This window comes from Perissodus microlepis, chromosome 10 (genome assembly GCF_051167445.1).
Source record: "Perissodus microlepis isolate ML-2025 ecotype Zambia chromosome 10, ASM5116744v1, whole genome shotgun sequence".
Taxonomy (NCBI): domain Eukaryota; kingdom Metazoa; phylum Chordata; class Actinopteri; order Cichliformes; family Cichlidae; genus Perissodus; species Perissodus microlepis.
The window spans coordinates 18,463,317-18,485,726 of record NC_140470.1 but is presented as its reverse complement, the minus strand read 5'-3'; the positions used below and the strand labels follow the sequence as shown (position 1 = coordinate 18,485,726).

The 22,410-nt window shown below is 39.4% G+C and overlaps 1 protein-coding gene across 1 annotated transcript; it reads right to left on the bottom strand.

Moving 5' to 3' along the window:
- Positions 1-1,796: 1,796 nt before the first annotated feature.
- Positions 1,797-8,704, bottom strand: ovca2 (OVCA2 serine hydrolase domain containing). The gene is made up of 2 exons (XM_084940448.1): positions 8,308-8,704; positions 1,797-2,563 (listed from the first exon to the last, which is right to left on the bottom strand). The coding sequence occupies exons 1-2, from the start codon at positions 8,459-8,461 to the stop codon at positions 2,040-2,042; spliced, it is 678 nt and encodes a 225-aa protein (XP_084796574.1). The 5' UTR covers positions 8,462-8,704; the 3' UTR covers positions 1,797-2,039.
- Between the last annotated feature and the right edge of the window lie 13,706 nt (positions 8,705-22,410).

The window sequence follows — 22,410 nt, the reverse complement described above, 5'->3', positions numbered from 1 at the left end:
GGAATTAAGGGGGTAAGTTACAGCCAAGGAATGCTGTTTAAATGTATTAACTGAGCACCACTATACAAGCAGATGTTTTGGCAGTTTGCAGGTCTGGAGCAATCAGGTGTGTGTTGCCACAATCAGGTGTGTGTTGCCACAATCAGGTGTGTGTTGCCACAATGCCAAAGAGGAAATACGTCAGCAAAGGGTCTTAGAGAAGCAACTGTTTCTGCTCATCACTCTGGGAAGGGCTATGAGGCCATTTCCAAACAATTTGAAGTTCATCATTTATACAGTGAGGAACATTATTCACAAGTGGAAAACATTCAAGAGTCTCTAAACTTCCCACGAGTGAACGTCCCAGCAAATTCACCCTAAGGTCACCCCAGGAGATACATCTCAGGCTTGACAGGCCCCAGTTAGCATGTTAAATATTAAAGTTCATGACTGCAAAGTTAGAGAAAGACTGAACAAGTAAGGCCTGTTTGGGAGAGAGCCTCATCTTTCTAAAAAGAACATGGTAGCACAGCTAATGTTTGCAAATTGCACAAACCACAAGACATCTGGAACAATGTCCTGTGGACAGACAAGACCAAACTGAATGTTTGGCTATAATGCAGTTTGGTGGAAAACGAACACAGCATTTCAGCACAAACACTTCATACCAACTGTCAGCACAGTGATGAAGGGATGATGACTTGGGTTTGTTTTACAGCCACAGGACCTGGGCACCTTGCGCTCATTGGGTCAAGCATGATCTCCTCTGAAAACCAAAGTATTCTAGAGTTAAATGTGAGGCTGTCTGTCTGACAGCTCGTCTGAAATTGGGTCATGCAACAGGACATTGATCTCAAGAACAGCAGCCAATTTCAGAATGACTGGGAAAAAAAAAATCAAGGTGATGCAGTGTCCCAGTTAAAGTCCAGCTCTCAACCTGATTGAGATGCTGTGCAGGGACCATGAGAGCTGTGCATAAATTGATGCCGGCAAACCTCATTGGACTGAAGCAACACTGTAAAGAAGGGTGGGCCAAAATTCCTCCACAATGATGTGAGACAGTCATTCAGAAAACTATTATTTCAAATTATTCCTGATAAAGGGGGTCCTACAAACTCCTGAAAAATGGGGTGTTTGTTTTTCACACACTGGTTTTGCATTTTGACCGGTCTTATTAAATAAATAATGTGCAACTTTAGATGACACCTTGATATGAAAACTGTAGAATTGAAAGAGGGTAAACGTCCTTTTTAATATAATAATAATAGCACATCTCATATCACCTCAGTGTGGAACATACCTGCTGACAGCAGAATTTGTAGAATAGTGTCCAACAGTATAATAACACCAGGGATAGACTCGGCTACTTGTGTTTTTGCGCCCCCCATCTCACCTACATCTGTTACTCTAAATAATCTTTAGAGTACTTTGTAAATAAATTCAAAGTCATTTTAAATGACAAGGAGGTTGCTGCATGAGACTGTACATTTGTTTTATGTTTATCTAACTTTGAAGTTTATCATTTTGGTTTGCATTTATGTATTTCTGTATTCATACTGTGTATTATCAAGTAAACATTGCTCACTGAACTCCTGTGCATCCTGGCTAGGACACTTTCATAAGGAATTGGAGAGTCAGATGTCCCTGGTTTAATAAAGAATAACTACATAAAATTGTACCGACTTTAAGGAGTGACCGGAAACTACAATATTTCAGCTAAAAAGACAAATATAATAACCCTTTACTGGCACAAAGCCATGCTGCTAATCAGATTTAGCTTTTTCAATGCTGGTGAATTAAAGCGCATCTCAAACATATACAAAGACATAATTTCATCTTTATTAAGGCAATAAATTTTCACTGAGGGTTACAATAAGGCTGTTGCTTAGCTCACAAAGCGAAACACAGAGCAGAGTAGTTTAAATAAACAGTGTGCATCTGGAATCAATTATTTTCTCACAAGATGTTTCTGAACATTAAAAAAAAATCAACCAGCCACATTTTAGAGTTTGAGTCGACTTCTGTTAATCTTCACATAGGCTTCCTGTGGCTGTGATATCTCACTGGAACCTCTTGAGGAAGTCCTGGTACGTCTGCCTGTGAGCAGATGCGGCAGGAACAAAATGACCACCAGGATGAATGAGGACCTGAGGGTCTTGGAAGGAGGGGAGGAGCTCCCTGCTCATCTTATCAGGGATCACTCTGTCCTCCAGTCCAAACACATGCAGGGAGGGCACCTGGATGGGAGAGTTGTAAAACTTCTGGTGTTGCGTACATGCGCTGCGGAAACCGGCGACGATGATGGCAAAGCGAAAGCCGAACGCCGGCTCCAGTTTTTGCTCCTGAATTGAGCACAGCATGGCGACAAAAGCGGCCCCCTGGCTGAAGCCCAGGATGCCATCAAATGGACCCTGGTCCTTCACAGCTTCTCTCACAGCTGTCACGCTCTCGTCAAGCCCCAGGCTTTCTTCACACTGCTGCTGAGCGTTGAAACTCCGAGCCTTGATGTCAGAAAACCACCAACCCCTGGGGTCCTCATCACCTCCAGACTCAGGAGCTGAATCATTCTGTTTATCTGCAACTTCTGAAAGGACAGAAGAGGAAAGTGGCTACTTTCAAAGGAAGGCAACAGAGATTTGGGGTTGATGCAGATGCTGATATTTTTGTGGGTATTTGTTTCTACTTTTATAGTCTCTCAGTTCTTCTTCAAAACATCTTTGAACATTTAGCGAGCACTAAATTGATGTGACATAATAACTCGGGCCAATGCAACAGGCTGACAGCAGACAACAAAACAGTGACTAACAGTGATATCTGGCACATATATTAGATTACATAAAACCAGGAAGGTATGTTCAGATTAAAGAAACATAAAAATTAGTTTTCAGACAACCTGTCCTGAGTTTTCAGCCAAATTCCACAGATGACATGGTCAACAGTGGAATTTGACCTGTGGAATTTAAAATGAGAGCATAGAACAGGTAAAAAACTCTGATCAGATATAGATCAGTTATATATGCACCTATCGTAAAATCCTGTGTGAAAGTCTCAAGCCACCTCTCATTTCTTTATATTTTACTTCCAAGCAGCCAGACTTGTATATTTTTAAGTGGTCTCGAGTAATAGTTCACCAGGCTTTCTGAAGGTCTTGCTGCAACATAATACTAAACGGCCCAGCCCTAAATTTCCTGTTATGCAAAAGTGAGCATCCTGAATATGGATGACAAAACACAACAATATGGTTGTATCTGAAAAATAACAAACTAATATAAATAAATCATTAACACATATCTAAACCAGCATTTAATCTAAAACCAATACTATAATGTTAAGTATTTGAATTATTGCCTGAAAGAATATACATACCCATGTCAATTACTCATAAAATACATACTGATATAATATTCTGTACTGTGAGTCACCCCTTATTTCTTTGTTTTGCTCTCAAGAAGCCACACATTCTTGTCATTTTTAAAGCGGTCTTGAGCAATAGTTCTCCAGTTCTTATGAATCATTCAAGAATAAAAACAGGCACCTAACTACGGTGGCCCTGAGAGGCCAAACGGACTGCAACTTCAGAAAACACTTGCAAAAAGAAAAATGCTGCAAAAAGAAAAACACTTTCAAAAAGAAAAATGCTGCAAAAAGAAAAACACTTGCAAAAAGAAAAATGCTGCAAAAAGAAAAATGCTGCAAAAAGAAAAACACTTGCAAAAAGAAAAACGCTGCAAAAAGAAAAACGCTGCAAAAAGAAAAACACTTGCAAAAAGAAAAACACTTGCAAAAAGAAAAACGCTGCAAAAAGAAAAACGCTGCAAAAGCACACAAAGCACAACGGAAATAGGAAAAAAGACAATGGAAATGTTTCTGGGGAGACAATAACCGGACGGACCAGTTGCACGAACCAAAACATGTATGTATGGCTGTATCCCAATTCAGGGACTGTTTCCCAATTCAGGGTCTGCAGCGTTAAAGTACGCAGCCTTAACGGTCCTCAAGGGCCGCACTCAAAGACTGCTGAGGCTGGAAGTGTGAGGCTTGTAGGCTTGTGAGATGGGACGGTCTAGCCTCCGTAGCGCTGCCCAGGTTGCCTAGCAACCATGATACTAACAGCTGGAAACGTTTCATACAGCTTTGTTTGACAGAAATGAAGGAGAACATATTTTGTACATTTGTTTCTACAAGAGCTTTGTGTGATTTGATAAGTATCTGAGGCTGAGACCACAGGACTGTAAAACATGATTTTTGGGCTTCATTTCTGTACTGAACAGTCATTTAAGATTAGCTAGTAAATAACAATTAGCTAATGTTGTTCATGAGACTAAAGTCATCTCCCTTTGGTAATGTAAATATAATATGGCCAATATTATATTAATCATTATTAGTTATTACAGCAGTGAACATGAACTCTGTGCCAAACACTGAGCTTCAGTAAAGATTCAAGTTGCATTTATTTATATTTCCTATCACCTTAAATCTTCACTTAAAGACAAGTATCTGTGACAGTGTATATATAGATGTATTATATATAAGAGACAAATATTGTTCTTTTAATATGTTGGCATTACTAAATTTGGCTCAATATGTGTGGAAAAAGCAAATGTACGAGCTGTGATAACTGTGTCTGATAGAATGAAGAGTAGACTGATATATTAAATATTCCTTTATTGGGTGAGAAAATCAGACCATGTCATAACTGCTTTAAGTCATACAGAATAGATATGAGAGCCTTAAACAGGCTGACTTCTGTTAAATGGGTCAAACTGGGCAGAAAGTATCCAAACGCATAACATCCTTAAAGAATATGATAAAAAATTACAGCAATATGATGCAACAAACACAGCAGTACTACTAATCCAAAATACTCAAAGCTTCATAGAACTGAAACAAACATTTATTTTTAGCTCCATTCTGCTGCTGATACATACTTTAGGTTTCTGAATATTAAACTTGTTGCTGCCTTTCATAGTGTGTAACCTGAAGGCCCTGAGTACTTTCTCCCACACTGAAAACACTGGGAGGATAAAATTATTTGAACATTACCTAATAAGACTGATTCAGGACAGACAATTAGTTATGTTAAACTTTCCTAGCAGTCCTTCACAAACAGGGAACAGTCTGTCTATTCTCTCCATCTGTCAGCTGCTGCTGGCTCTTCCTCCTCCTCTTCCTCACACACTGCTGAGTTTGTCCTGGTGGATCATCAGGGGTGCAAAGCCTCACAGATGATGTGCAGCAGTGGGTCCCTCAGTCTGTCCTCACTCTGGACACTTGCAGTTGTCACACATGGAAATCAAATCTGTGATAAGCTGCAGGATTCAAACACAAGTGTAACTTATAAATACATGTTCATACTTTTATTACACAATCAGAGAGAAAGAAACAGAGAGAGAGTGCAGGACAGACAGACAGGTGACAGTCTCAGGTGTATACACTGCTACAAACAGGAGGATTTAGTGTTTATGTTATTACGAGTGCTAAACAAGAAGAGTTCCCAGATGGTCCAGTGGACACATGTGTGACTCCTGTGATTAAAGCATCTTTCTTTCAGCTTAACGAGTGAACCGTCAGCTCGTTCAAACACACGTTAAAGTCCGTTTGGCTCGACACCACCGAACAGAGGCAGCAATATAACACAGCTAACATTAGCAGTGCAGTGAATCCTGCTTGTGCCGTGATATTCAGGACTGCAAACCGAGCAGCATCACTGACTTTCAGCCTGTTGTGTTTGTGGATATATGACTGACTTTAATTATCCACAAAATCATCAGATTCTCTGTAAGATTAAGGTCGACTATCTAACGGCGTATAAAGTAAAGGCTTTAAAACAAAGTAAATGCTGAAAGTACAAACATCGCTAATGTCACATAACTTTGCCGGCATGTGGCCAACAGTAATGTTTTAATGTTCCTCATTATTAAACATTTGCACATAAATAAGTGACATAATATTCAGAACTTACTTTTGAAAGTTTACTCTTTGGCCGCTCCACTTCTTTGAAGTGTCTCCCAGTCCCAGTGCACTTGTTAGCATGTTTTGGTTCGTGCAACTGGTCCGTCCGGTTATTGTCTCCCCAGAAACATTTCCGTTGTCTTCTTTCCTATTTCCGTTGTGCTTTTGCAGCGTTTTTCTTTTTGCAGCATTTTTCTTTTTGCAGCGTTTTTCTTTTTGCAAGTGTTTTTCTTTTTGCAGCATTTTTCTTTTTGCAGCATTTTTCTTTTTGCAAGTGTTTTTCTTTTTGCAGCATTTTTCTTTTTGCAAGTGTTTTCTGAAGTTGCAGTCCGTTTGGCCTCTCAGGGCCACCGTACCTAACTCAAGAGATGAACCAGTGTTATGTCGACACATATGAAAACAATTTCAAATTGTATCTTTAGGCACTTTGTCAGAAGAAAACACAATTTCTTTAGGTGAATTTTTGAAAAATGCCAAAGACAACAATGTTTGACAGAAATAAAAATTGTAATTTTTTCACCGACAAGGTGATTTCTGAAGTGCTATTAATCTAAAAGTTATCATGATGTGCACTGCGTCCTTAAAAATTTAGAGGAAACTAGACAAGTGGAGAACAAAAGAAGCACCAGGACTTAATAAAAAAATATCTACAGCAGTAAACAGTACCTAAAAGATCCAACAGAAACTCTTCAGTTGATCAATCTTCCCTCTAGCACCTTGAAGTGACTGTTGTTGTGATTTGGCACTATATAAATAAATCTGAGTTGAACTGAATTATTGGTTACTGTAGCCTTATTAGAAATGTTTTCAGGAGTTCTTAGAAAGGGAAACAGGGAGAAACGACTGAGGTATGGCAAATCACACAAGAACTGGACTGAAAATGACTGGCAACAGGTCTTATAGAGCGATGAATCCAAACTTTGAATTTTTGATTCAATTAGACATCAGTATATAAAGAGGTGGTCAAGAGAGAGGTGCAACAATGCGTGTCTTTAGCCATCTCTAAAACATGGTGGAGGCTAGGGCTGCCACAAACGATTATTTTGATAGTCGACTAGTCACCGATTATTTTTGCGATTAGTCGACTAATCAGATCATCATCCATTGAACGTAAAACGTACAGCTTATTGCACCAGCAGCATCTGCTCTTATATAACTATCATTAGCTTACAGCTTTAAGTGTTTAAGGTATGTGCTAACTAAAAATAAAGACAAGATGATAGTTTATTAAATTTTAATTAAATTTGCAGATTGTTTCGGTGAAGTTTAATAAACTCCCTGCTATCTAAAATATAACAGGACACCGGAGTATATTCTCGAGCATCTCACACTTCTGATAATCAGTTTTCTGCTTGATGTTTATTCAGCTGTGTAAAAACTATAACTTTAATCTCAGCCAAACCGATTTACTCAGGAACAAATAAAATACAAAAAAAAGCCAAACAATAACATTTTGAAGTTATCTAAGTGACTTAAATATGTTTAACCTGAGTAGCGAAAGACGGCGGTGGGTTTGAAAACGATTTGCCGGGAGTCCGGTGTTCTCACGGCTCTACTGAGCCTTGCCCCCGGCTAGCTATCGAGCTAGTGGGTAACAGACGTAGGAGCGCTTTTGAAAACATGTGGTGTCTTGATAAACTGAGCAGATATTTGAGATTTACACAGCGACATTCTCGCCTGAAAATATGTTAAACGTTTATTTTGTGACCCAGAAAGAATAATAAGAGTAACATTAAAACTAACTAGCTGCCGCCATTGTTGTAAACTGAGCTGGGCTGCGCTATGAATTCTGGGACAGAGCTTCTTCTTCTTCTTAGGGGTTTAACGGCAGCTGGCATCCTTGTACATGCAGTGCTGCCATCTTCTGTTTCAGTCCGTTATTACACTCTTAAATCCTACTACTCATTCCTGCGTCTTTTGGGATCTTACAAAGCTTCAAACGACGCGTCGACTATTAAATCAGTCGTCGACGATTTTGATAGTCGACGTAATCGTGACTAGTCGACTAATCGTGGCAGCCCTAGTGGAGGCTGTGTCATTGTTTGGGGCTATATTTTAGCTGTCTTGTTAAAACTCAGTAGAGTTTTAACCACACCAAATATGGCCATAGCAAACACTGAGTTTGAAGCATGTTAGAACTGAACAAACTCTGCTTTTGCCTCATATACTGTTTTTCCATGTCTCCTTGCACACTTGCACGTTTCAATAAATCACTGCACCCAATATCTCATTTTCGTAGAAAAACTTGAATGAGAGATAGCCCAAATATTTACACAATTTACTTTAACTGGGTAATAACAACTATTACTTAATAATTATTAAGCTCTATTAACACACAGTTAGCTATAGGCTTAGCAACAGGTGTTGGTGACCCACCTTCCGTGTTAGCTTGCTGCACACTGAAGGGTGCACTCACGTAAACCAGCTCTACGTGTTTTTTCAGCAGCTTCCGCAGAGCCCCAGTCTTCTCACGGAACGAGGTGGCGTTCTGACGGTATCCATGGATACACAAGACCCGGAGAGGTGCCATGGACAAGTCAGCCGAGCTAACTTGGCTAAAGCTAGCCCGAGAAGTTAGTTTCACTTACGGGGTCTGAGGATATTGACGTGGCTGATGAATATATGACAATAATACGCCACGATCTTATAGCTTAACCACTGTAACTCGTCTGCTGAAATACACAGCCAGGAGAAAACAGTTAATCAGTTGTTGAAATCAATCAAATGTAATAAATAGCTACAGTGTTCACGAGCGTAGTCAGAGCAGGAAGGAATGATTATTACTTCCGTTTAGTCTTTTCAAAATATGACTGTTCATAGTAACCAATGGGATTTTTCTAAGAAATAATAAACAAACAAATAATGATAATACATAAACAAACAAACAAATAGCTTTTTAAGTTGAAAGTTTAGCAAAAACACACTTACTCTGTCACAAACTACATATATATTATCCACAACTTTATGTTATATCGTCAGATTAGTTATTTTCATAACTTTTCAGAGGTGGTATGGTACCATCTAAAGGTTTTTGAAAATACAATCATGGGGTGAATGCTATAGATAACTGAAATAACAAAAAGAAGAGCTAACCTAGGAAAAAACTGCATATGGAAATTCCTATGAGAATTTGTACTGAAGATTCTGAAAAAAAGAATACTGTTCATGCATAACTAGGTAGTATTTGCCACTTTTTAGAGCATCTGTATGAAGATAGAAGATCATGCTGTTAAAGGGATAATAACTGATGAAGAGTGGTCATGTTTCTTTTCAAAATTCTCTAAACTAATTCACCTGAAAACAAGGCCTGAAGTGCACAAGCACCTGCAAAAAGCAGGTAGGACAGAGAGGAAAAAGCATCACCTGGAAGTATTTTCCAGTTCAAACGAGTGTTTCATTATCGTATAATTTTGTTGATCTAATGATGGTAATCATATCTTACTACGTCAATATTAAATATATTATGTTAGGGTCTAAAATGCTTTGTATAGACTGAATATATTACATTATTACAGTGACTGTAGTGACTAATGCTTTCATAGCCCATCAGATCACCCTTTCTCTCCCTCTTACTCCCTGCCTGCTTTGCTCTCCTTTGGTAGGAAATGATTTCTGATGCATACTGATGACACTTCAATTTACCACCAGCTCCCTGGTTTCTGTGTTGACTTCTCGTGACTTGAAGAGTTAAGTCACATGGTCAGGGATTTAGGGTTTAGGAAAAAAAGAATGCTAGGTCACCATTAAATGCTACTTGCATCCCTTTTAAAACTGCACATTAATTAATTGCACATTAATGCAAAAGTGTTGTCAGTCAACTCTGATAAGTCAAGGCAACAAACGTTGTCTTCTTAGATGCTGTTTTTTCTGTGCTGGTCAATGGCCACTATCATTCAGCACTAGATATTCTCCTTTTGCATGACTGATCAGTTCTTAGGCAAAAAGTTAAATCATAAGACCTTTTATATTAATTTATGGATCTTAAAAGCAGAAAATTACACACCTTTTTAATTTTGTGAGGTGAATTGCAAAAATTCTGAGAGCTGCCTAGAGTAAATTGTGGGAGCCCGACCCCTAAAGACACAATGAGAATTTCTTTTGCTGCAATGTCTCGAGCAGCTACTGTAAAAGTCAAGAAATTTGTGAGAACTGCAAAAACACAAAATAACAGCAAAGAATCTCAGCACAGATAAAAGTGAAATTCAAATGTGAGACTGCAGGAAGCTTGCTTATCAGAACATCTTTGAACTCCAGTGGCAGTACCATTCTCCCAAAGGACTCTGGCATTGTCTTTGATCCCGAGTCTCCTTTGACAAAAAATATAAAAGCAACCCCCCCCCCCCCCCCCCCCACACACACACACACACACACATACACACACTCGCTCCAGAGTGATAGTTGCCATTTAGCTGGTCTTCTTAAGGGTTCACGGATGGCCCAAAGCAGTGATGAACATGTTCAAGGTAATAATTTAATCCAGTTTTCCCAGTGGAGAGGCATTATTTAATTACCTACTGATTTCTTGAATCCCTAGACAACCAAAACACAAATAATGTGTCCTTTCTTATTAATTTATCACTACTACTTTTAATTAGTAAATCTAAAAATAGTTTATGTGGCCCTAGAATATTTACTAGGGTGACTCGTGAAAATTTGAGAAATCTCTGTATTCAGGATTTTTTTCAACTAGGAAGTGATTGTCTGTAGGCACTTCTGATTCAGAGCATGCATTTTCACTCCTTCTGTCTCCTCATAGGGTCTTTATGGGGAGACAGACTGGCAGATTGTGATTGCTCTCTTTGATGATGATGTTGTAGTTTGGTCTTTGTCTTAGTAACGTTTTGTTATTGTTGTTGCTGAGAAAGTCCACATGTTGCCTTGCTGTGATGCACATGCCACTTAGGAAATGTAAAAAATGCACATTCCTTTTCTCCCTCCCTCTCTCACACACGTGCACACACCCACTCAGGAGACAAGGCTGCTGCTGATGTTCACCAGCACTGGTGAGGAGCCATCTGCTCACTTTGTCCCTTATTGAGACAAAGGGAGGGAGTGAAGGGGAGAGCTTTGCAAACTGATCTGCTGTTTTTCATTTTTGCTTAACTTTTAATTCATTCCAGAATGGCTGCTGCAACATGTTACTGACTATCCCAGTGCCGCATTTCCTGTTATGCAAAAGTGAGCATCCTAAACGCAACAATATGGCCGTACTTGCAAAAATAACAAAATAATATAAATACATTCAAATAAATTACCACATATCAAAAATCACATTTTATCTAAACTATCAACACTATGTTGTTAAGTATTTCAATTAGCTCATGGAAGAATATGAATATCAACCATAAAACACATTGATGTAATATACTGTCATATTCTGGAGAAGCCCTGTGACAGAGTGGTGACCTATTCAGAGCGTACTTCACCTCTCTAACTATGGTAGCTGGGCGGGAGGGAGGGCTGGATAGGCTCCAGCTCTCCCGTGACCCTGATAAGGATAAGTGGAAGAGAATGGATGGATGGATTTTGCAGTTCCTTATAATTTTTTAAAGTAGTCTTGAGCAATAGTTCTTCAAGCTTTGTAAAGGTCTTTTAAAAAAAAGTTTAAGAAACTGGATAAGTAAAGGACAAAAGAAGAAGTGTCAGGTCTAAAAAACTATCAGAAAGTCATGTCCTTAAGAAACAGGAAAAAAATCCAGCAAAGACCTGGCACAGGACCTAAGAGATACAGCTCATCCTTCAGCTGATCCATCTACTGTTCACCAAATGAAATGGTCTCAGTGGAAGAGAGACTGTCAGAAAGTTATTCTTAAGGAAAGGAAACAGAGAGAAAAGGATGGGGTATGCACAATTACATAAGAAAATAAGTGAGAGCACATCTGCAGTCATGACTCCAAATTGGAAAGTTTTATTTATTTATTTATTTTTTTACAACATTTTGTGCACAGAGGTGGTCAGGAGAGAGGAACAACTGTGAGTGTCTACAGCTATCTGCCACCTACAGACGCTTTGCATTTTAGCCAGTGGAATTCTGAATGCAGAAAGTGACTAACTACTTAATTACGATTTCTCTGGGCGTTTTCTGAGTTTAATTTATTCTATTTTTATACTAGTTTTGTGAATTTTGCCTCCCAGAAAATTTAGAATTTTTAAAGGTTTGGAGCAGTTGTCAAATCAATGCAGTTCCTACATCCTTACAAACACATTTGTTAAATCATACCTTTTATTAATTTTGACCAGTTTTCAATATGTTACAGATGAAGTGATGAAACCCCCCCCCAATCTAACCAGGCTAATAAATTTTACCAAATCAAACAATATTCTGCTGGATTTTGACAAACTAGATTTAATAATAGAATTAAATCCTGCACAACATCACGTTTTACTGTTTTCCACAGGGGGGCAGTGGTGCACCATATGTAGAAGATGCAATCGAGATGCAACGGGGAATCATTAGCATGTGGGTATGAGGAAACAGGCACATAGTTATTGCACAGATACATGATTGATGTGGATTGATTGAATATTTTAAAACAAAATGAAAAAAAAAAAATCTACCATGATTCCAAATGAAAGCTTTCACAGTAAAATGCCACATCAACCCTACAGATCTAGAATTGTAATACTTGCAATGTGATGATTTTACATTTTTTCTTACTGTACTGCGAACTGCTGCTTCTGATGGCCTGCTACACACCCTGATTAATAGGACATAGAGGTTAAACTTCACAGCCAGAGCCAAGAGCCAAAACAGGGGGAAGCAGTCATGGTCAGAGAGGTCAAAATGGCCTGCAGCTTGTTTCCTATTGCAGAAGAACTGGGATGCTGTCCTCTGCAGCAACATTATTAGAGACGCTGTCATTCTGCCGTGCAATCCTTGAAGTCTGTGGGCACATAAAGGAGGACAGGGAAGAGTATGACGAATGTCCTGTCTGTTCCGGATCCTCACTGGAACTGGCAATGTAGGCCATACACAATGTGCATGTCCTTGTAGGAGAGCAGATGGATTATCCAAAAAAGCATCTTTATGCTTATTCACAGTGTTCATCGTCAAGTGTTTCCCTCCATTCAGGGTCTCGCCACTATGGTTGTTAGCGAGACAAGCATAGTGCAAAACAGTGTGATAAAAGGCTGTTTTGTTGTCGGGTTGTTGACAGCTGACAGTTATTATTATGGGGTAGCACAAAGTTGACGGGCGAGATGGCAGAAGTTCTAGACCTGTCATCTCAGGTACTTGAAAATGTCAGTTACTCCAGGTGTGACACTATTATAATTTGTTTGTTAAATAATAGGAAAAAAACAAACAAAAAACAAGACAGCTTTCTTACCGGGCAACATTTCCAAAGCTTCCCATTCGTCCTGAAACATTTCGGAGCTTTCATCTGTGAGGCATTGGATGCAGACTCATGGTTGCTGAAATTGTATCTCCCCGTGTTTCTTAAAAAAATAAAAAAAATCCCATGTGCTTTGATTGACATGTTTTCATTCATGAATACATCACATATGAAGTATGAGCGGCAGAATGACATTACGATGCTTTTATTTTGGGAAAATTCAAGTAAACAGGTGCCCCACTTCAATTAAAGAATAAAGAAGTCACACAAAGTTTTATCACTAAGCTCTTACAATTCAAAAATAATCGCTAAAACATTCCTTTACCTTCAGTGCAGTCTGTGTGAAAGCCTCTTATCAGGTTTAGATGATACGTTCAGTGCTCTGAATGAAAATCCTCACACCTTGTTCATACAAGATGATGCTTGAGTTTACCCACTCACTATTTCTTCTCACCAGCTCTGACATCTAAGTGTTACAGGATCTATTTTAAGCATCAGTCTGATTGTGATTGACTCATACAGGAAAGACTCCTCATGAGCCTAGCTGTTTATGTTTGAATCATGCTGTAAATTTGCTAAGATTTGGACTTCCTTTGTTAATTTTATCAGAAAGCAAATTGACAATAACTGTGCAATAACAAATCTAGAAAAAAAGATGGCATATGTATTTATGTGCCCCCACTTAATGTGGCTCAAATTAAATTACCTTTTTAATGATACTTATCATACATCCCTGCTGTGAAAATGTTTGTAGTACCTTCAGAGTATTAGTTTTATGCTAATTCACACTTCTGCTCCATTACATTTTAGAGGGAAATAATATACTTGTTTCATAGCAATTATTGTAGTCTATTAAAAAGCCTCCAAATGTTACACAGTCACACAAAGATAAAGATGATCCATCCATCCAGGCTCTGGTTGTGAAGTTTAACCTGTCCTATCAATCAGGTCGGTAGTAGACCATCAAAATCAGCAGCTGACAATGAACTTGTGAAACCTCAGTGCTTTTGAAATGTTTGCTTCAAAGACAGGGACCAGGTCTGCGACAACTCGCAGTCAGCTGCTATCTTCAAAGCAACTCTGGTGCAATGATAAAGCCGCAATAAGACAGTCAGTCTGTTTTCAGTTTTCTATTCGTTTTTTAGTTGAATGGGGTCAAGCTACCACTTCCTGCAATCCTTTTCCTATAATTAACTGTAATAACTTGGCGAAAATCTCACATCTTTTACCTTCTGTTGAAAATCTGTTGCCACCTGTTTCAAAACTGTTGCCATATACATACACAGAAATTCACAAAAATTCACATTAACTACTTAAATTCAGAGTGCAGCCAGAACCTCATAGATCTGATACAGAAATGACTCCACAAATAGCAACATATTTGCTGCAGCACAGTGATTTTACTACAAAATGACATGGGCAACTTTGCTTTTATATAGTAAAATAACCAGAATACAACCAGTTGGCAATCTGTTGAACTCAACTGCAAAGAGATTATACTGCACACAGGTGCTCATCAGCTCAGACTGATTGCAATATGTCAACCATGTTGATAAATTAGACTGCAGTTATTTGCAAACCTTTGCCAACCTGTCTAAGAGTGATTGCAGTCAGTCTGAGTCGGACCACAATTGTTTGGAGACACATTTCTGGCAACTGGGCAAACACTATGTGATCAGAAGTGATCTCCCCGCGATTAGAGGTGTTGCATGTTCAACCTCTGGGTGAGTACATTTAAAAATATATTTTTGCTAGGTATTAGACAGGGAGGTTGTCTATTTTTACTCTAGTGTGATGTGATTAATCATTAATAATCACATCAACATAATGGGGGCGATCGTGGCTCAAGAGTTGGGAGTTCGCCTTGCAATCGGATGGTTGCCGGTTCGAGCCCCGGCTCCGACAGTCTCGATCGTTGTGTCCTTGGGCAAGACACTTGACCTGTTGCCTACTGGTGGTGGTCAGAGGGCCCGGTGGCGCCAGTGTCCGGCAGCCTCGCCTCTGTCAGTGCACCCCAGGGTGGCTGTGGCTACAATGTAGCTTGTTATCACCAGTGTGTGAATGGGTGGGTGACTGGATGTGTAAAGCGCTTTGGGGTCCTTGGGGACTAGTAAAGCGCTATACAAATACAGGCCATTTACCATATTAATATGGTCATCTAAACTCTTTAGCTCTTATGTTTGAGTAGCGGCTAATCGGAAGAAAGCTTTGTTTCAGACAATGGATGAAATGTGTGGCTGCTCCAAGGCCCACTATTAGTAAATAGGAATTATGTTGAATTATAAAGTTTCAAAGCTAGTCCAAGTGCAAGAATATCACTATCTAGCTAGGAATGAGCACATAGCTTTCTGTCATGTTACTTTTTTATCTACGTTATGTGATGATGGTGGGTGTTGTTTACACCAGAAACATGTTCACCTGGGCTTTCTTTATAGCAAGTGCAACAATACAAGAAAAGAAAAATCAAAAAAAGCAACACATTCTTCGTCTTCAGATTTTCTAACATGTGGGAAGAAGAAAATCTGTGTATCAGCAGGGAAGATGTTTTTCATTGTGGGAAGCTACCCAGCACCGGTCTCTGGCGTATGTTTCAAAATGATGCACTGACGCCTCACTGTTCAAATTCACAGTCCATTAGCTGCTGCCGAGCTAGCAGAAGTTCAATGGATTGCAAGTGGTCCTGATGCTTTTGGCTGCAGGCTTTCATTAAAATATAGATCAAAGAGATCAAATTGATAAAAGTCTAGAAGGGAGGGATAAACCGTGTCGCCACCAGAAATTAAATTTCATGATCAGGCGCACGGGAATCAAACACTGAACATAGGAAATCCCGCTCTTTTACCCTCACGCCATCATCCATTTCACATGCTGCTCAGCTATTTAATTTAATGTCACAGACATTTGAAGATCAAGTGACTGAAGTCCAACCACTGCTATCTAAAAAAACATTAACCCAGTCCCAATTCTCTGCTAGCATAAATCAGTGGCTTGAGCTGGTTTTGATGATCTCCTCGCAAAAGGTTTGTCTATTGTTTTCTGGACAGAGCCCCGGCATTCAAAGAGACAAATGACTCTGAACCTGCACAGAATCGTATATGAGGGCTTCTGAGCTGCACAGGGAACTTTAACCAGCTTGTAGCAAAGAAAGTTGCAGCAGCATACGTATCCAGGGAGGGAGAAGAGCAGACATAGTGGACATTGAAGATGAAGACTGATGAGAGGAACTGACATGTAATGGAGATAGACGTTCCTGTCGAGCTTTTAGTGAAAGGCCTACTGGCATTTCAATTGCCTTGGGCAAATGGAAAACTTAATGGGGGCTCACAAAAGAGGCCTGGGAAAAAGTTACACATTGTGTTTTCTTATATTTTCTCACCCAAAATGAGTTATCTCAATAGCTCTTGGTTGAAAGACAAAAGAAAGCACAAAAAACAATTAAACTGCTTTCCCCCCAGAATTTCAGAAAATGTGAAATGACCAGATGTTCAAGTCCATAAACTAGAAAGTAAAAAAAATTTCCAAATTTCCAGACAGATTTTCTTTCTCTGCTTAAACCATTTAATGTTAAACGTACTAAATATTACCTCTATATTATCAAACTATTCAGCATTTTTTGGCTACACTGTACATTTTTCCATATTTCTAAGTGAACACAGGTCTATTCCTTTAGTCCTTACTTATAGATGTACTACTTCAAGCACTGACACATATGATTGTTTTTTTCACATACACTTGAAATGTACAGTCACTGATGTCAAAAATGTCCCCTGTCACATAGAATGCAGCCTTTTGCGCAACGGAAAGGTTTAGTTGAGGTTTTACTGCCCGAGGCCCACTGGATAGCTATAAATTCACAATAATTAGATTTTGTACTCAGGTATTTGCATACTAAAAGCTTAATCCTGAAATTTCAGTCATGAGTCACAGATTAAAATTGTCACATATAGGCCCTACAGGTAATGTCTAAAAAAAGTTAATGGCTGTGATCTATGTGTTAAAACACCTTTGGTGATGGCATAAAGTGAATTAACACCTGATTGAACCTGACACCTGTGGTGAACTTAAAAAGAATCTTGTGTTTAAAACATCACTAATGCTGTAAAAGAACTGGTGCAATCAAACTTTTATGTGTTGGTAACATTTTCTTTAACTTTAATATTAAGTCAAAGGATTTTAAGACTATTTTAGATTTTTTTTTTCATTTTACAATAAGTTTTACTATACAGTTCACTCCCCTGGTAACAAACTGGTAATACTGGAAAATCATTTTAATATTTAACAAATCAGATTTTTCTTTAGACTGTATGACAGTTCAACCAAGACTAGAAAGTGAGACCATACATTTTCTGCACTGCCTCCCTGTTAAATCTAGAACTGAATTTAATCCTCTTGATAAATCAGGCTCCACCCATTTTAAAGACTCCATAGTAGCATATTATCCCTATTGAGCACTTTAGTTCAACTCTACTTGTTGTTACCATAATTTGTAAAAGCAGAATGGGAGGCAGAGCCTTCAGGTGTCAGGATTTTGGATTCGGGAGACAGACATCATCTCCACTTTTAAGATTAGGCTTAAAATATTCATTTTTCGATAAAGCTTATATTTAGGGCTGGGTCAGGTGACTCTGAAACATTGGTTAGTTATGCTGCTACAGGCTCAAGTCGTTAAGGGACTTCTTCACTGCTCACCACTCAACTCTTGAACACTGCTCATGTGTTTTTCTCTCTAATACCTTTCATTATACAGCTATATCAATGTAATTTAATAGAACTGTGTTTCTTTAGAATAAACTAAAGAGCACATCAGTTTTCTCTAGGAAAACATCAATGATAAGGTAATGTTTCCAGAACATTTAGTTAGCTGTAATCACTTTATAGGGAGATACTATGTATAGATCTTATAAAATTCCCCTAAAAAAACCCCAGAACTTTAATAAGAAGCAGTCAGATCACCTGCTGTGTGAAACAAGTTTTCTAAGCATCTTGTGCTGAAACCAGTGGAAAGCAGACTTCCTGCTGACACTCTGGCTCATTGTTCCTTCATAAGAAGGTATAGAGAAAATCATCCACCACATGGCACGTCCTTGTCGCCTTCAATATCTCATCTGTCCATTTTTGACAGGCCACAAATTTTTAGGAAGGAGGGCTTGTATGTTTAAAGAAGGACCTAATGTGCCTGACAGCTGTATCCTGCAGGCACCCTGTATCTTGTGAGCATCTGCATGGGTTAATGATTACCCAACTGGGACCTGGTAGTTAGGCAGGGATAGCACCAACTGTTTAATAAGTGTGGTCTCTGGACCTGCTTCAGGGCAAGGCAGCTCCCAAATGAGAATGTGCTTTCGGTGCCTCTGTCCTCTTCCCAGCAGACATGTGATTGTTTTCCTCTTCGAGTTCTTTATTCATAAGTATATGATGCTGGTTTTGGATAGGTGTCACACAAAGGCTATGCTAGTTAGATCTACTAAAGGTCTTCTGTAACTGTGAAAGTGCACACAGGAGAATTGTTGTGTCATGATGCACATGCCAATTAGGGAGAGCTAAAAAACACACTCAGGGGACAAGGCTGCTGTTGACGTTCTCCCCGCACTGATGAGGAGCCATGTGTCAGTCCGCGAGGGAGTCAGAGAAGAAGCAAGAGAGAGTGAAAATAAGTAGTGTGATAAAAAGGAAGAGTAGAAGAAAGAAAGCGGGGAGTTCCTATACTCAGGTGTAATGTGGCCCTTCTCTGTCACAGTGATTTATGAGGAAAAGAAATATTATAATATTCCTGCTGCAAATCAGAGAAAGGGGAGCAAAGAGGGGGGGAGTACGGAGGCTTAAAGTGTGTGTGTTCGTGTGTGTGTGTCTAAGACAAACAAGTCAGGCAGAGGGGCTAATATACATTAGCCAAAACCAGAGAGAAAACTACGGCAAAACAATATGTGGCACGCTGTTCCTCTGCACCCACACACCACTTCTGCGTGGATTTGATTTGTTGTTATATCCCTGCGTGTGCATACACACTCATGCTACAGCTAAGGTAACACCACACCACCATGCATGCAATGTTTGCTTTGCTCTCTATGCAGTAAAGGTGGGACTCCTCCTAATGGATTTTCACAGCAATAATAAAACTCAGTGGCCTTTTGCATTTGAGCATGATCCTCTCTATAGGTCAGAATAAAGACTGAATATTTTTGCTCAAGACTTTCTGGTCTGTGAGTGAGTGCTGCACACTCCTTAATGTGAGGTTTCATCTCCCAGCAGGTTCACAGTTCAGTTTGCATGCACCAGTGGAGTTGCGTAGGTTACATGTATCCATCTCATATTATGTGGCTTTAATTAACCTTATCATAGCGCAACATGAGCCGAGAGAAAAGGACGACAGTATGGAAAGAGTGATAACCCTGACAGCAGGTTTCTGTCTACGTCCTTCTTCCTTCTCAGCAGGTAGAGCAGGCTGTCTACTAAGGCAGGTCAATGGTTTGATCCCTGCCTCTTCTAAGATGTTCTTATAAGATACTGAACCCTGAGTAAGTGTGCGTGAAGGCTAAAAGTGCAGTAAGGAAGTGCTTCAGAGTCATCAATTTAAGCAGATGAAGCAACACACACACATACAAGTATGTTCTGTTGTATACATCCTAGTTTGCTAGAAGGCTTGATACATTAATTTCATACACATTCCTTATTAGCTTTAAGTACTCTCCAACACGGGAGTGGCTCTTTCGAGAGTTAATTTAATTTTCTGTAATACAGATTATATTTCATAAAGAAATACTGGCACTGGCATACACAGATTGGTTTCCCCTGCCCATATCAATTAATGAGAATACCCAGACCCATAAGCTCAATCAGTAATTCACTCTGGCAGAACATTTACATTTACGTCTATAGCGCTTCATTTTCACTCGCACCTTTGGGGGCTTCTCCCGTTTAACTTTTATTTTCAAAACCTAATTTTCACACCTATGCCAAAGAAATGTAGGCAATGTGATTTTCGCTGTGGTCCGTGGGCCCACTCGGCTTGTTAGCAGTTGTCCAAAGTGAGAGGAGGCGAAAAGAAAGAGTCTTTCTTAAGTTTGCAGAAAGGTTAAAATATTCCCACAAAGCAAAATGTCACTTTCAGCTCAGCGGGGGCGGCACACAACGCCGCTTATGGGTCAGCCAGTCTGACTCCCACACAGGTGTGACTCGTGTGCGGTGCACAGAGCGACATTAACATACCTCCCGTCACACACACCTCACAAGTAACTCCACTTCAAGCACAACATTTTCCACTTGTCAGTAGTGATGGATAATAGTTAAGGGGAGGGTAACGGCAGGAGGACGCTCAGGGCCCTCACATCTGATAATAATGGCATGGAAAGTCACAAAGCTAAGAGATGCGTGGAGCGATGCAGGAGGAGGGGAGTGTGATGAAATGAAAGGGGGCAGAGAGGGGATTAGCTACAGCTATTAGCAGCTTCTAAAGTAATCACACTCATTAGCTGCTATCAGATTGGGTTAGATGGTTATAAAACAAAAGAGAGAGAGAGGGAGAGAGTGAGAGAGACGAACAGCATACTCCAACCTACTTTTTTTGTGCTTCTCCTTTTCAGCACATTGCAGTACATGGCGACATAGTTTGTCTGTAAAAATAACACTGCACGGGTCCTAGAATAAAATGCATTTTTACAACAGCAAATGTACTTGAATTAAAAAAGTATTTTGCCCTTTGGGACTTGAGGTTACTCCAATGTGGCGAGGTAAAGCTTAACAGACAGCCACCAATGTGGCGGTCTCTTAGGACTTTATTCTAATAATGTTTATCAAATTTAAGTGTGTAGATTATTCAAAAAAATTGTGCTTTGAATTTTTCAGAAAAGGATAAAATTGACTGCAAAGACCAAAACAGTTTCCTATACTAAACATGTTCGTGTGTGTGATTAAATGTGGGGTTTTAATCTGGGAAGCTGCTGTCTACGTTGGCTTTATTTATTTATTTGTACTTTTCGCCTCAAACCCAAGTGGTTGTGGCAAATGGCTGCCCCTCCCTCAGCCTGGTTCTGCTGGAGGTATCTTCCTGTTAGAAGGGAGTTTTTCTTTCTCACTGTCTCCAAGCAGTCTGATTGTGTATATGTGGAACTGAACTGAATTGAACCAAAGGTTACTTCTTGACAACCGATTGAACAACAAATGCAATCTAAAGTCTGGCTAAATTATTATTATTATGATGATTATTATTCACAGAGAAAGAAAAGTTTGTCAAAAACAATACTCCAAAGCTCATGCGAACACTGGAGGGGTGGTTGGTTGCTGCAGTCTTTCCTCCTGTCAACAGTGGCAGGAAAAGGATCCCTTTTAGCAATGTCATTGTTAGGATCGGTGACAAAATCCACAGTCATGAAAAACATACACTCTGTTTCAAGTTTAGCCAAAGTGAATGTCCCCAGTTAGATATCTCACAAGGATATCTTTCAAACACACAAAGCAAAACATGAATCCCTGTTGGCCCGTGTTCGTTTGGTCCACGGATTCCTGCTGAGCCACAGCTCGAGGCCAGTAACACAGTAACAGACGATAAAGTCTGACAGGGCAAAACCAGGCAGGCTGTGAAAAAACCAGTAGTTCAGGTATAAAGCTGAAATCCTGATTATCCTTCATTACAGGGGAAAAAATATTTTCACAACTTCTGTAAGAACAGCAGGTTAAAGTTAAATGAGGATCTTCGTGTCTAAATTGTGATGGATGTTTACATCTGACAGAATGGCTGATAATCTTACGTTTGTTCCTTCATTCTCTTTCAGAAGAAGTTTGCCTAATTGCAAGTTTGCTCAAATAGCATATGGACGATTTTCCTTCTCCTTAGCAAATGGGAACATTCACTGTAGTGTTCATTAGTAGTATTTGTTGCGTTTTTGTGTTCTGTGGAGAGGATTGAGAGTCGTGAGCTGCTGCCGCTGCTGCTGCTGTAGAATTCAAATTTTGAGTGACCGTGCATTATACAACTGCATAAGGCAGAGAGGTTGATTGTTTTTCATGAATAATTTTTGCTTTTTTTTCTTACAGTGCAGACAATAAACCGAAGCAGGCTGAGAAATAAAGCAAAGAAGCTATAGGAGCAACCTATAGGTATATCGAGGAGATGTGGGTTTTTCAGGTACAGCAATTAAACTCCTTTTGT